General features: G+C 42.3%; 1 protein-coding gene across 1 annotated transcript in view; it reads right to left on the bottom strand.

Annotated features, from left to right (window-relative positions):
* LOC115153995 (gamma-aminobutyric acid receptor subunit beta-2) overlaps positions 1 to 14546 on the bottom strand; it is a 110440-nt gene that overhangs the window by 44588 nt on the left and 51306 nt on the right. The window contains exon 5 of the mRNA XM_029699741.1: positions 1749 to 1831. Within this exon, the coding sequence (XP_029555601.1) occupies positions 1749 to 1831 (83 nt within the window). The remainder of the gene's footprint in view (positions 1 to 1748; positions 1832 to 14546) is intronic.

The raw sequence follows: 14546 nt of genomic DNA, 5'->3' as shown, positions 1-14546 counted from the left end.
AGATAAAGAGAAAGAGAAGAGGGGAATCAAGACAAGATAGACCAGGACGGCTGCTGAGTTGGAAAGGCAGCACATCAGATCACAAAGGTGTCGGGTCTACAGAGCCAGAGCCCACATCACATTGCAGCTTCACAAACTCTGAATCCAGCAGCACAGATGAAACAGGAGAGGCCTCAGGTGTTTTTAAAAGCTTTATCAGGGAGAGATGCATTACATATTTGCTCCACACTGTCGCTGTTGTCAGCCACTAAAATGAAGGGGGAGGCTTTGTGTTAAAGAGCTGAATGTTGAATAACTAAGTGTTCTGTGAGGCTCTCTGTCCCTGGCTGTAATGCCTTCAGTCACTGAGACATGTCTGTTCAGCAGCTGAACAGGATCACACTGGAACTAACGTTTGCCTCCCCAAAAACTATACCCGACAAAGGCAAAACAGGTCCCAATTAGATTTGACTTGGCCATTTGTGTTCACAATGGTTGCACAATGTTCTTTGGTTCTGTCAAGATGAAGGTGAACATAATTAGGATAATGCAAACGTAGTGCTATTACCTCATGCTTTTGTGTTGCGTGACCTCTCAAATTGTAGCTTAATTGATTAATTGAAGAGGGGAAGATGATAATGGATATTTTTTATTGAAACGTTTGTTTTCTATTTAGATTTATTCAAGTGATTAATGTTAACGTCAATGACTAAATTAGATGTATTAAAGCCCCCATGCAGTCTTTGTAATTGTATTTTTAAATCACTATATGTCTAGTAAAACACTGTGTTTATTTAATGAAAATAACTCCAAAATATTTGTTCTTGTTAATTTCCCTGAGATATTTACATATACAGCCCAGATTGGCTGATAGGATGGTCTAGAGCCCACCCCCTTACCCAGATGCAAAGTCATTTGTCTATTATAATCAGATCACATAGTGATGTCATGACATAGGCCAAAAGTTCCATCCTACCTGAACAGGCTGAAATTCCAGGCATTGTTTTCAAACAGCTCTTACACAAAAAGGGCATAATTATCATTTTCATAATTCCAGTGTTATTTTGACCTCATAGTGCAAAAATGTCATAACAAAAAATAAAACAAGTTTTTAGCTGCACTGCCCCTTAAAGGTTAATGAAAGCCCTTAAATCATTTACCAAGCTGTTGAGAAAGAAATACACTTTTCAAAAAGCAGCATATAAAGTAGACCTTGGCAGCCTTTTTTTGTCTTAATATTTGTACACCATTGTAATGCAGAAATCCCTGAATTTCTGAAGTGATGCAACATAGTATTCTTGAATTGGGTGCTTTAGGTTTCACTGACAAATCTGCCGACAGGAAACACTATTAATTTCCCCTCATGAGGATTAATTTACTGTACATGTTCATGAGTAGTTTTTAATGCTTGAGATATTATTGTGTTATAGTAACTGACTTGAAGTTGTGTCTTCAACTTTGTGGATTCCTTATACATACAGTACTAGTACAGACCATTGGTTTGGCACAGTTTGTTTCCCATTCATACCAATTCAAATAAAATTGAAGTGAGTTGAATTGAATTGAAAGCGAGAAAGGTTGATCAAATGAAATGTAATTGAGTTGAACTGAAAGTGAGAAAGATAGATCAAATGAAATGTAACTGAGTTGAATTGAAAGCGAGAAAGATAGATCAAATGAAATGTAATTGAGTTGAATTGAAAGCGAGAACGATAGATCAAATGAACTGTAATTGAGTTGAAATGAAAGCAAGAAAGATAGATACTCACAGCTCTCTATCTCCAGTGTGCAGTTTTGTTCGTCCAGCGGATATCGTCTCAGGTCCATCATACAAGCTGCTGTAGTGGTGATCCTGAAGGGGAAAAATAAATTGTCAAGAGTCAGTACAGACCAAGGATGTCATTTTGAAGGTTCAGGTGGTTTTGCCGATGGGATCCCAACTTCACGCTGTCATTTCTTAAGTGGAGCTTTAGGTCCAAGGAACCTGGGCCGAGTAGCATGAAGACATTCATTATTAGCTACAATCAAAATCTCAATCAGTATCTGGTACCTGCGTCTAGCAGATAACTACATCCTTGAAGTAAGGGCACATATTGCTACTTAACCTGTTACATCTAGGGGGCAGTATTTTCACGGCTGGATAAAAAACGTACCCGATTTAATCTGATTATTAGTCCTGCCCAGAAACTGGAATATGCATATAATTATTAGCTTTGGAGAGAAAACACTCCAAAGTTTCTGAAACTGTTTGAATGGTGTCTGTGAGTATAACAGAACTCCTATGGCAGGCAAAAACCTGAGATGCTTCTGTTCAGGAAGTACCCTGTCTGAACATTTCTTGCCCTTCTTGATTCTCTCTATCGTTTACAAAGGATCTCTGCTCTTACGTGACACTTGTCACGTCAACAATGGAGTCTCACAGCCCGGGAAAAACAGGAATGATGTCATTCAAAGCCCTGGCTGAAGCACACGAGAGCAAATGCTGAGTGGTCAGTCAATGGACTAAGCCTTAGGCGCGTGACACGCCCCGCCCCCGGCTTTTGGTTTTTTCCTCAGTTTACAGACAGGCAGATTCCCGGTCGGAATATTATCGCTTCTCTACGAGATAAATTGCATAAATATTGGTTTTAAACAGCGGTTGACATGCTTCGAAGTACGGTAATGGAATATTTCGAAATTTTTTGTCATATTTTGCGTCATGCTCGTGGCCGAGATTTAGCGTTGGGATAGTGTCTAGAACGCACGAACAAAACGTCGCTGTTTGGATATAACGATGGATTATTTGGGACCAAACCTACATTTGTTATTGAAGTAGAAGTCCTGGCAGTGTATTCTGATGAAGAACAAGCAAGGTAAGAACATTTTTCTTATAGGAAATGTGATTTTGGTGAAGGCTACACTGGGTGGGTGTCTAAATAGCTAGCCCTGTAACGCCGGGCTATGTACTTACATTATTGCAAAATGTGCTTCATCCGAAAAGCTATTTTAAAATCGGACATATCGAGTGCATAGAGGAGTTCTGTATCTATAATTCTTAAAATAATTGTTATGCTTTTTGTGAACGTTTATCGTGAGTAATTTAGTAAAATCACCGGAAGTGTTCGGTGGGAATGCTAGTTCTGAACGTCACATGCTAATGTAAAAAGCTGGTTTTTGATATAAATATGAACTTGATTGAACAGACATGCATGTATTGTATAACACAATGTCCTAGGTGTGTCATCTGATGAAGATCATCAAAGGTTAGTGCTGCATTTAGATATGGTTTGGGTTTATGTGACATGATATGCTAGCTTGAAAAATGGCTGTGTGATTATTCCTGGCTGGGTACTCTGCTGACATAATCTAATGTTTTGCTTTCGCTGTAAAGCCTTTTTGAAATCGGACAGTTTGGTTAGATAAAGGAGAGTCTTGTCTTTAAATAGCTGTAACATAGTCATATGTTTGAAAAGTGTAAGTTTTCGGATTTAGAGGAGTTTGAATTTCGCGCCCCGCCCATCATTGGATATTGGAGCAGACGTTCCGCTAGCGGAACGTGTAGATGTAAGAAGTTAATGGCTTTTTATAGCAGCGTCAGGAGGTTCTTCATAATCGTATTGCTCTCATATCTTGTCAGTGCACCGATAAAGTTAATAGTGTGATGAAGTCGACGATAACCATGAGCTGATATCGATCCCCAGTTAAATCAACGTTTGGTAAATCTCTAGATTATCTCCATCTTGTTTAGCAGCTATATCACTGCTGCAGCAGCACTTCCAGAAAGATATTAGACAATTCAAATAACGAGCTAACTCATTTTCAATGTTTCCCAGACACGTGGCAAAGAACGAAAACACGAACAACCTGGGATTTAACAGCAATGGACTTCACGGAACTAACCGGTCTACAGTGGTGTATACTGTAAATAGAACAGGTGAGTAAACCTACAGCTGCACGCCTCAATATTCACTTTTCCTCTAGCCAACTCTCATTATGCAGTAGCCTGTGATGTCAGATAAATAAGCACTACACGACTATAGAACCACTAAACAAGCCGTACATGATTCTGCATCAGTGGGTGCAGCCCATGGATTTAAGGATTAAAAGGCCAAACCTAATCCTCGTCCTAGATTCTTAAAATAATCCAACTGTACAAGTTCCCTTTACCTGGGAGGTGAATCACCAACTAGCTCACTACAGGGATTCCCAGGCCAGCTACTGATAATAGCCCCACACTATCTAAGTTTTAGAAAGATGTGTCATTTAAGCAAATGCTCTTATCCAGAATGAGTTACAGAGGTGATTGCATACATTTGTCATATTGGTCCCCCTGGGGAATTGAACACACAAACCTGGCATTACAAACACCATGCTCTACCAACTGAGCCACTATCTACACACAGCACTAAATCACTCGGTGACATACTGTAACCTCTGGCTACTGCTACACTACATCAGTATGCTTGTAGGAGCTTCACATAGATTGAGGGTCTTCAAATCTGGTCCTGAGGAGCTAGGTGTGCACACTTTTATTCCAGCCCATTAATAAATTAATCCAATTCAAAATATCAACTAATTATGGTCTTCAGTCAACTAATTAGCTGAATCAGGTGTGTTACTGAAGGCCTGGAATGAAGCCCTGACAACCAGTAGTTCTCCAGGACCAGCTGGAGAGCTCTGAGGTAGTTGGATCATAAGCGACCTTGTGGTCTAACTTATAAAGGCAATGCTGAAAGCGAATATATTATTCAAAATAACCTTAGCACATCAAATACGTTAATATGAAAGCAGAATTGCCTTGAGGTCATATGTGAAAGCGTACTCTATGTATGTCAAAGGGTAGGCCTAAGAGTTCATGCTAGTAATTGTAAAAACTCTGGCTTACAGTCCATCTCTCATATTCTCACTGACACAGAGCCCACTAACAAGACATAGATATCCCAGGGAGGCAAGAGATGAGGGTGATGGTGAGAGGACGAACTCTTTTCATCTTGTAAAGATCTCAGCTGCCAGAATCGGTTGAGTGGGAAGAGTGCCTTAGGTGGAAGTCTACTGGCACAACTCAACGAGAACAAAGAAAATGGATGCCGTGAATACCTTGTGAAGAACTCGTTGAGATCTCAAAGTCAACTTCTCGTGCCCTCTAGTCAGTGTTGTGAAGATAACTTAATGACTGGAAATTAACTTGAAAAACAGAGCTGCATCGTACAGTAGAAAATATTGCAAATAGTTCTCTGCAAATGTGTAGCCTCCTGCAAAAACTGTCTGAAGTGTGTTTTAAATATTTACTGCCTTAATATCCAGATTATTAACATACATGTCTATTTCTTCTCTTGCAGAGTTCATTATCACCAGCATTAAAACTCACTCAGGGAAGTCCTTCAAATGACAAATGGAAATCATATAACCCTGGAAAGGTGTAGAATGGATCTAGTTATAGGCCCCAGCTGCCAAACTGCCATTAAACCTGAGCACTATAATTCTTTTAGAGGGTAAATACTGGTAGGCATAAAGAAGGGTGTCCAATCAAAAAAACATATTTTGGCCAATGGGTAAAATAATATGTTAATTGTGTAGATAATTCTCTAAGTAAACCAATGGTCCAAACGTCATGTCTCATAATTGGTCTTAAAAGTGATTGGGTTTTTTACCCTTGCAGGATGGCAAAAATGGTGACTAAAGTAAGCAAGTTGTACAGCATCACGTCAGCTAGGCTGGATGCTGTGCGAGAATAAAGGCTTTGTGACAGGCTCACTTTCCCGTTGAACTCATCTTTTTTTTCGAATCCACAGGACATAAAACAATAAAAAGGTACGATAGATTTTGAGACATGACATTTTAGTATACACTTTTCATATTAATGCGAATTTCCTGTTCCTTTTAGAAGGCTTCTCACAAAAACAAGGGTATCTCTGTGAAATTTCAATGGAGCACTGAGCGTACAGCAAGCTTTTTATTTTCAAAGCCTTTTACATTCAATTCAGCTCTTGTCATGCTAATTTAGCTTTTTGCGACATGCAGAAATAACTTTGAAGACGAACACCTCACATGAAATCTCAAACATTGCTGCGAAAAAGCGGCACCGTTCTGTCAACAGAGCCCAGTGCTTATTAACGGATTTATTAGGTCACGAAATCTGACTTTTTGGATATGCTTTTGAACAATTCAGAACATGAATAATCCTATTTGTCTTGGAAAATATATTTTATAACATAAGGCAGTGAAATTTCATCACCAAAGCGGGTTTTCACCCACTCTGAGCAGAGTGGGTGAAAAAAAGATCTATAAGTGTGTAGATTAAAATCTTCAGTCCATCTGGGGTGACCAGTCATTTCAACTAGTTTCTTATAATGAGGTCATTTTTCAACCAGTTTTGCCCGCTGAGATGTTAAGCACTCTAGTCTGCTGACTCTGATCACATAAACAAACTCACATTTTCCACAGTCTGTGTTTGTGTTTGTACACACTCCTACTTGTAAGCCAAATGTCTGACCTACTGTGATGTTCTTTTAGAAAACACAATGCGCTCTGAACGCATATTTAATTGGCTTTTAGGGTTCTGAATACTTGGCCGCCTTAGTCTACCCAGACTGAGTAGAATACTTTGAGAAATGTATTCAAATGGTAACTTTGGAGACTTGTCAAACATTTATGCAAGGTCTTGTGTGACCCGAGGGGGACAGGGCGCCTTAAAAGCAAATGACTCTCTGTCTCTGTATACTGGGGGGCTTAAAGGGGAACACTCTGCCCTGTTGCAACTGGTTCAGAAATCCTGGGAGAGCTCTAGTTTGTGAAATTCAGACTCAAATACTGAATATATTGTATGTTTAAATTATCATTTGGTTGTTTTCAAAATTAGTTATTTAGTGCCAACACAGGGGACATTTTATATTTGTACAAGAGGCCTGCCAGAGATTACACCAATACCATTTCCATCAGCAACAAGAGCATGATTCTACACTCTGTAAGTAAGACAGAATGATTACTCTGCTTATAACTAGGGAGCAGAGTTGTTCTTGATCAGGTTGGTGGTCAGGAGAAACTTCTGGCCGGAACAAAGTCAATCATCCACACAGAGGGTAGGGCAGTCTTCATCATACTGGAACTGGTCCGAGTCCTACACTGTAATACCAGCCATGAGTGAATAGATAAGGTCAGCGTATTCATCAGGCAGAAGCAGGAACAGAAGGGGTTGATAGATGGGAGTCACTCTCTCTGGCTGTGGTCATGCGTGAGAAGAGAAGGTGGATTCCCACAGTGGGTGCTGCCAGCCTGCACGGCACCATGGGTAATCGTCTAAGCCCACCTGACGACACTGATACATCCCGGCCAGCGGAGAGGCTCAACTTGGAGCCCAATCCTCTGTGGTACAAGGGAGAGATAATCACCTCCTCCCTGCCTCCTTCACACTTGTCCCTTTATATCACCCACCACTGTCCCTAGACTGCAGCCGAGCCGAGGCAAGGTCGATGCATCCTTCAGCTCTGCTCCACCACAGGAGTGAGCACTGGGTACAACACCCTCCATCTCTAAACACAGTCTGGAGATCTGGGCCAAGAATCACAGTCTGGAGATCTGGGCCAAGAATCACAGTCTGGAGATCTGGGCCAAGAATCACAGTCTGGAGATCTGGACCAAGAATCACAGTCTGGAGATCTGGGCCAAGAATCACAGTCTGGAGATCTGGGCCAAGAATCACAGTCTGGAGATCTGGGCCAAGAATCACAGTCTGGAGATCTGGGCCAAGAATCACAGTCTGGAGATCTGGGCCAAGAATCTACTATAAGTTGGTATCGTGGTCAACCACTAGTTGATTTCAAGTACCAGTATCTGGGCCATCTGGGTGCACTTGGGCCTTTTCTTCATATTTCCCATTAATCAGAATGACGTGTATTCTCTCATACCCTATTTCAGGTAGCTACACAGTTGGCGGTAGCGAGCAGGTTATTATTAGCTAATTTGCCACGAATTAAATATGTATTACCATCGAATTATATGATGTTCTTGAGCACATTCAGGGGGCACACTTATAGTCGTGTTCTTTAGAATAGCACATTTTAGTGAACACAATATTCATCATCACCATCCTTCTCTACCAGAGAGATAACAGGCAACTTATTTGAGATCATGAAAGCAGACCAAAGAATGGTTGATTGATGCTCTCACAGTGGTAGCAAAGCGAAAATACTTTTGCATGAGTAATCGGCTGTCAAACCTGCATCATCACATGATCAAGGGTTTCAAGTGTAACATTTACATGCTGCAGAATGTCACTTTATGGTACCTGTGATGAGCAAAACATCTCATCTCAATACACTGAACACCTACTGTACTGTATCGTACCTATGCACACACTGGACTACACAGTGAGAGGGATTGGGGTTCTGTGAAACAGATCATCAGGCAGTGGAGTGTCCCATCAGATAATCTCCCATCAGGGAAACAGAAAACCAGGCCTGCAGATTCTCCATCTGATGTCACTTCGCCTGTCCATCTGATGTCACTTCGCCTGTCCATCTGATGTCACTTCGCCTGTCCATCTGATGTCACTTCGCCTGTCCATCTGATGTCACTTCGCCTGTCCATCTGATGTCACTTCGCCTATCCATCTGATGTCACTTCGCCTGTCCATCTGATGTCACTTCGCCTGTCCATCTGATGTCACTTCGCCTGTCTTCGCCTTTGTTTATGTCTCTTAGATAATGTAGCACTGATCTACAACACTAGAGAAAATAGATATGGTAAACAGAAGCTTACAGGAGGGAGTATGGCACTGATTTGAGGCCACATACAGATTGGGGTTGTATTTCTGTGTTTTCTTTTACATTTTTTTATGTTTTATTTAACCTTTATTGAACTAGGCAAGTCAGTTAAGAACAAATTCTTATTACCAATGGCGGCCTACCAAAAAGCAAAAGGCCTCCTGCGGGGACGGGGGCTGGGATTTAATATAAAAAATGTATAAAATATAAATATAGGACAAAACACACACCACGACAAGAGAGACCTAAGACAACAACATAGCAAGGCAGCAACACATGACAACTGTCACGACCGTCGTATAAATAATTGGACCAAGGCGCAGCGTGAGTAGAGTTCCACATTTTAATAATAGTGAAACTTCCAAAACAACAAAGAAATAACGATCGTGAAAAATGTAGCGTACATAGACACTCATACAAAAACAATATCCGACATCGCAGGTAGGAAAAAGGAAACATTAAGTATGGTCCCCAATTAGAGGTAACGATTCTCAGCTGCCTCCAATTGGGAACCATACACACACACACACACACACATAGAAACACAATACCTAGAAACCCCCCCAGTCACGCCCTGACCTAAAACACCATAGAGAACCCCGAGGGCTCTCTATGGTCAGGGTGTGACGACAACACAGCATGGAGCAACATAACATGGTAGCAGCACAAAACATGGTACAAACATTATTAGGCACAGACAACAGCACAACGGGCAAGAAGGTAGAGACAACAATACATCAAAGCAGCCACAACTGTCAGTAAGAGTGTCCATGATTGAGTCTTTGAATGAAGAGATTGAGATAAAACTGTCCAATTTGAGTGTTTGTTGCAGCTCTTCCTGTCGCTAGCTGCAGCGAACTGAAAAGAGGAGCGACCCAGGGATGTGTGTGCTTTGGGCACCTTTAACAGAATGTGACTGGCAGAATGGGTGTTGTATGTGGAGGATGAGGGCTGCAGTAGATATCTCAGATATCTCAGATGTACTATCTCAGACAGTACATTGAAGCTCTGTTTCTGTAGGTGCAGTAGAAGGTAAAGGCCCAGTGCAGTCAAAAACATGATTTCCTGTGTTTTATATATACTGTATTTCCAACATATGAGCATGGAATAATACTATGAATTTGTGAAAATGATGATAATGCTCTTTTAGTGTAAGTGCTGTTTCAGCCTGTTTTGGTGGGATGGAGTTTTGACCTGCCTGGTGACATCACCAGGTGGTAAATGAGATAATAGACCAATAACCAAGAGAGTTCTAAACCTCTCTGACAATAACGATTTCCCCCTCCCCACTCGACCACTCCCAGACAGTCCCAGCTAAAAATTGTTGCTTGAGAAATTGCTTTTTGCAAAGAAGCTATTTTTGTTTCATTTTTGTAATTTTAATAGACAACAATCACTGTAAGGTACTTACTTAATTCTTACCAAGAGATATTGAGATAAAAACAGCTGCATTGGACCTGTAACAGGCCAAACTCTCGCATAACACAGAGAGTCTTGTCACAAAGCCAGTTAATATCAATGAAGAAATGGAAAAAAAGAAATATTGCTTGCTGTTTCAAATTACACCCTCCAGACGTTTTGCACCCAGGAGTGGGCATGTTCCTTAAAGCCTCCAAGGTCGAGATGGATGTTCTCTTTCCGCCTGCGGTCACCCTGTCTTTGTCAGCAGTAATTTCCCTTTGATGCATCTTCGGAAAGTTTCTGACTTCCAAGTGTTTAACCAAGGAGCAAATTGCCGGTTACTTGCCAGAAACTTTCTGATCTCTGTGTCAAGATTGATTCAATGGGGTAGAACTTAAGCAAGCGCCTTTGGCACAGTCTACAAAGGAATGTGTACACATACAGTACAGTGGTAGGCCAGTGGTGTGTGTGTGTGTCTGTGTGTGTGTATGTGTGTGTGTGTGTGTGTGTGTGTGTGTGTGTGTGTGTGTGTGTGTGTGTGTGTGTGTGTGTGTGCGTGCGTGCGTGCGTGCGTGCGTGTGTGTGTGTGTGTGCACGTGAATGTTTTGTGTGTCTCTGTGAATATTTGTTTTAGGTATTAATTTTAAGTAGCATTTTCACGTTTCCAACAAAACCCTCGGTTGCTTGGTTACTGACTTGCTTATGGTAGTCCATTGCATTCGATGATGACTTCCACTTCTGAGTTAACGATGAATCCTTTGGTGACTGTAGAGTCCAATCATAGCCCTGTGCCGCTGGCTTGCAGCGGTCTGATTAAGGGCTCCCCGTGCATTCACTCCTGCCCCATCACCAGACACCCCAACTCAGCCAGACTTTAGTCCGGTTTCCGGTTGATGGTTTCACCGAGGTCAGAAGTGGATACCCGCTCAAAATAAGTTATTTAAAGTGTCGCTGAGGGTGCGCAATACCCAACAGCACTACTTCACTGCAGGAAGGTGAAATTCCAGTTGAAAGGGGGGAAACCCAGGATGACCAGTATCTTCCACAGCTGCAAGAGGCTGCCGGAACACCATTCTGTCAGTGTCTGCCAACCGCGCGCCGCCTGCACGCTGCTTTTCTCTTAGGGTGTGCTTCCCTAGCCTTTGTCGTACCAGACTAACCCACAAGGCAGCAGGACAGTGGTTGACGGCTACTAGGACATGTCCACACAGATGCATCCCTGGGGCCAACTGCTGCTCCGAGATCCCCTGCCAGTTAGCCTGGAGTTTTAAGACAAGCAGTTAACATGTGCCGCCGCGAGGAGGCCCAACAGGAGTCTTGGTCATTGAGAGGCTTTGTACCGGCAAGGGGAGACTTGTGCATGAAGCTGCTCCCCAATTCATCGCAAGGGCTAGCCGGCGGCAGCGAGCTGTAAGTAAGAGCACGCAAGCAACTGGTAAGCCATACAACTAACCTCTACCTAGGCACTACTGCACTAGACACGTCACATGCACCCTGCGGTTGCCGGCTGGTTACTGACTACAAGCGGTGCCAACTGAGCCCCATATGGCTGTCCACCTACTGTGACCTCAAATGCCAGATGGCGCGATGGGACACTGGCACAGGCTCAGTGTACTCAGTGTACAGTGTGGGATCTCACTAGGATCCAGAACCTCACTGGAGCTTCAGAAGTTTGAGGTCAGAGCAGAGGCCTCAAGGAGGACGAGGGACCAGGGCCGTAGGGGAAGGAGAGAGAGAACAAACAGATCCATCCACACGTCCCATCAGCCTACTTCTACTGCTGTCTGTTCTAGTTTCACACACAGGCGTCAGCACGTCTCCCCTGGACATATTTTCACACGATATTGAGGTCATTGTGTGTGGTCACCTTGGGTTTCCTACTGCTGGTCTGTTCTGATGACTGTTTGTGACATGGGTTAATGTTATTTCTCATGGATAGATAACACAAACCTGTCCAATGCCAAAGCATCATTATTACAGATATAGGATCTAATTTGAGCGAAAATCCTGCAGCAACAGGACATGTGAATTGTTATGTGGAATATAATTAATGGACATTTTTGTAGTCTGAAAGTTCAAAGTTGAAATTACAAACTTCTGACACCTTTTTAAAACTCAAATACACTACAAGTTTTACATTTCCTGCAATACAGGAAAGTGCTCCTGCAACAGGACGGTCAAATTAAGATCCTACACCTGTAACATCTGTTTATGAAAGAACAACATAAATTCTGAAATCAAATCAAATGTTATTTCACAAACGCGCCGAATACAAAAGGTGTAGACCTTACAGTGAAAAGCTTACTTACAAGCCCTTAACCAACAATGCAGTCTTAAGAAAATTACCCCCCAAAAATTAAGAAATAAAAGTAACAAATAATTAAAGAGCAGCAGTAAATAACAAAAGCGAGGCTATGTACAGGGAGTACCGGTACAGAGTCAATGTGCGGGGTCACCGGTTAGCCGAGGTAATTGAGGTAATATGTACATGTAGGTTGAGTTATTCAAGTGGCTATGAATAGATAATACCAGAGTAGCATCAGCGTAAAATAGGGGGAGGGAATGCAAATAGTCTGGGTAGCCATTAGATTAGATGTTCAGGAGTCATATGGATTGGGGATATAAACTGTTTAGAAGCCTGTTGGACCTAGACTTGGCCCTCTGGTACCGCTTGCCGTGCGGTAGCAGAGAGAACAGTCTATGACTAGGGTGGCTGAAGCAATCCACCTGGTATAGAGGTCCTGGATGGCAGGAAGCTTGGCCCCAGTGATGTACTGGGCCATAAGCACTACCCTCTGTAGTGCCTTGCGGTCGGAGGCCGAGCAGTTGCCATACCAGGCAGTGATGCAACTAGACAGGATGCTCTCGATGGTGCAGCTGTAGAACCTTTTGCAAAATCTTTTCAGTCTCCTGAGGGGGAATAGGTTTTGTCGTGCACTCTTCACGACTGTCTTGGTGTGCTTGGACCATGTTAGTTTGTTGGTGATGTGGACGCCAAGGAACTTGAAACTCTGGGGGTGTGCTCGGTCCTCCTTTTCATTTGTCCTTTGTCTTGATCACGTTGAGGGAGAGGTTGTTGTCCTTGCACCACACAGTCAGGTCTCTCTAATTACTTTGCCACTATGGCCTATTTTATTGCCTTACCTCCCTTATCTTACCTCATTTTCACACACTGTACATAGATTTTTCTGTTGTGTTATTGACTGTACGTTTGTTTATGCATATTTCACTGGTCATCCCCAAAGACAACACCTCCTTTGGCCGCCTTTCCTTCCAGTTCTCTGCTGCCAATGACTGGAATGAATTGCAAAAATCACTGAAGCTGGAGACGTATATCTCCCTCTCTAACTTTAAGCATCAGCTGTCAGAGTAGCTTACTGTACCTGTAAATAGCTGTACCTTTACCCAGCCCATCTGTAAATAGCACTTTTGCTTTTGCTCTTTTGCACCCCAATATCTCTACTTGCACATCATCATCTGCACATCTATCACTCCAGTGTTAATGCTAAATTGTAATTATTTCGCCTCTATGGCCTATTTATTGCCTTACCTCCCTAATCGTACTACATGTGCACACACTGTACATAGATTTTTCTATTGTGTTATTGACTGTACGTTTGTTTATCGCATGTGTTGTTGTTTTTGTCTCACTGCTTTTCTTTATCATGGCCAGGTCGCAGTTGTAAATGAGAACGTGTTCTCAACTGGCCTACCTGGTCAAATAAAGGTGAAATAAAGTTTAAATAAATAAAAAATCCCGGAACATATTCCAGTCTGTGCTAGCAAAACAGTCCTGTAGCTTAGCATTTGCTTCAAATGACCACTTTTTTATTGACCGAGTCACTGGTGCTTCCTGCTTAAATATTTGCTTGTAAGCAGGAATCAGTAGGATAGAATTATGGTCAAATTTGCCAAATGGAGGGCAAGGGAGAGCTTTGTAAGCATCTCTGTGAGTGGAGTGAAGGTGGTCTAGAGTTGTTTTCCCTCTGGTTGCATATTTAAGATGCTGGTAAAAATGAGGTAAAACGGATTTAAGTTTTCTTGCACTAAAGTCCCCGGCCACTAGAAGCAACACCTCTGGATGAGAGTTTTCCTGATTGCTTATGGCTCATTGAGTGCGGTCTTAGTGCAAGCATCAGTTTGTGGTGATAAATAGACAGCTACGAAGAATATAGATGAAAACGCTTAACATTTTCACTGTGCATTCTGTCATCTTCTAAGGAGTGAGAGAGAGTTCTATTTTACCTCAAGTCACCTCCGGTGCTGGGCACATGCAGTGCTAGCAGTACTATCAATTCTCCATATTTTCTCTCTATACTTCTTTTGTTTTGTGCTCCTCTGCAGTGACTCAGACAACAACTACTTGAACAAAGAGCAATCATGTTCAAAACCACAGACTGTACTGTAGCCGATCGAAGCTTGTAC

Source organism: Salmo trutta, chromosome 19, assembly GCF_901001165.1.
Source record: "Salmo trutta chromosome 19, fSalTru1.1, whole genome shotgun sequence".
NCBI lineage: Eukaryota > Metazoa > Chordata > Actinopteri > Salmoniformes > Salmonidae > Salmo > Salmo trutta.
Note: the sequence above shows the minus strand (reverse complement) of the source record. Positions and strands in the feature narration are given on the sequence as shown.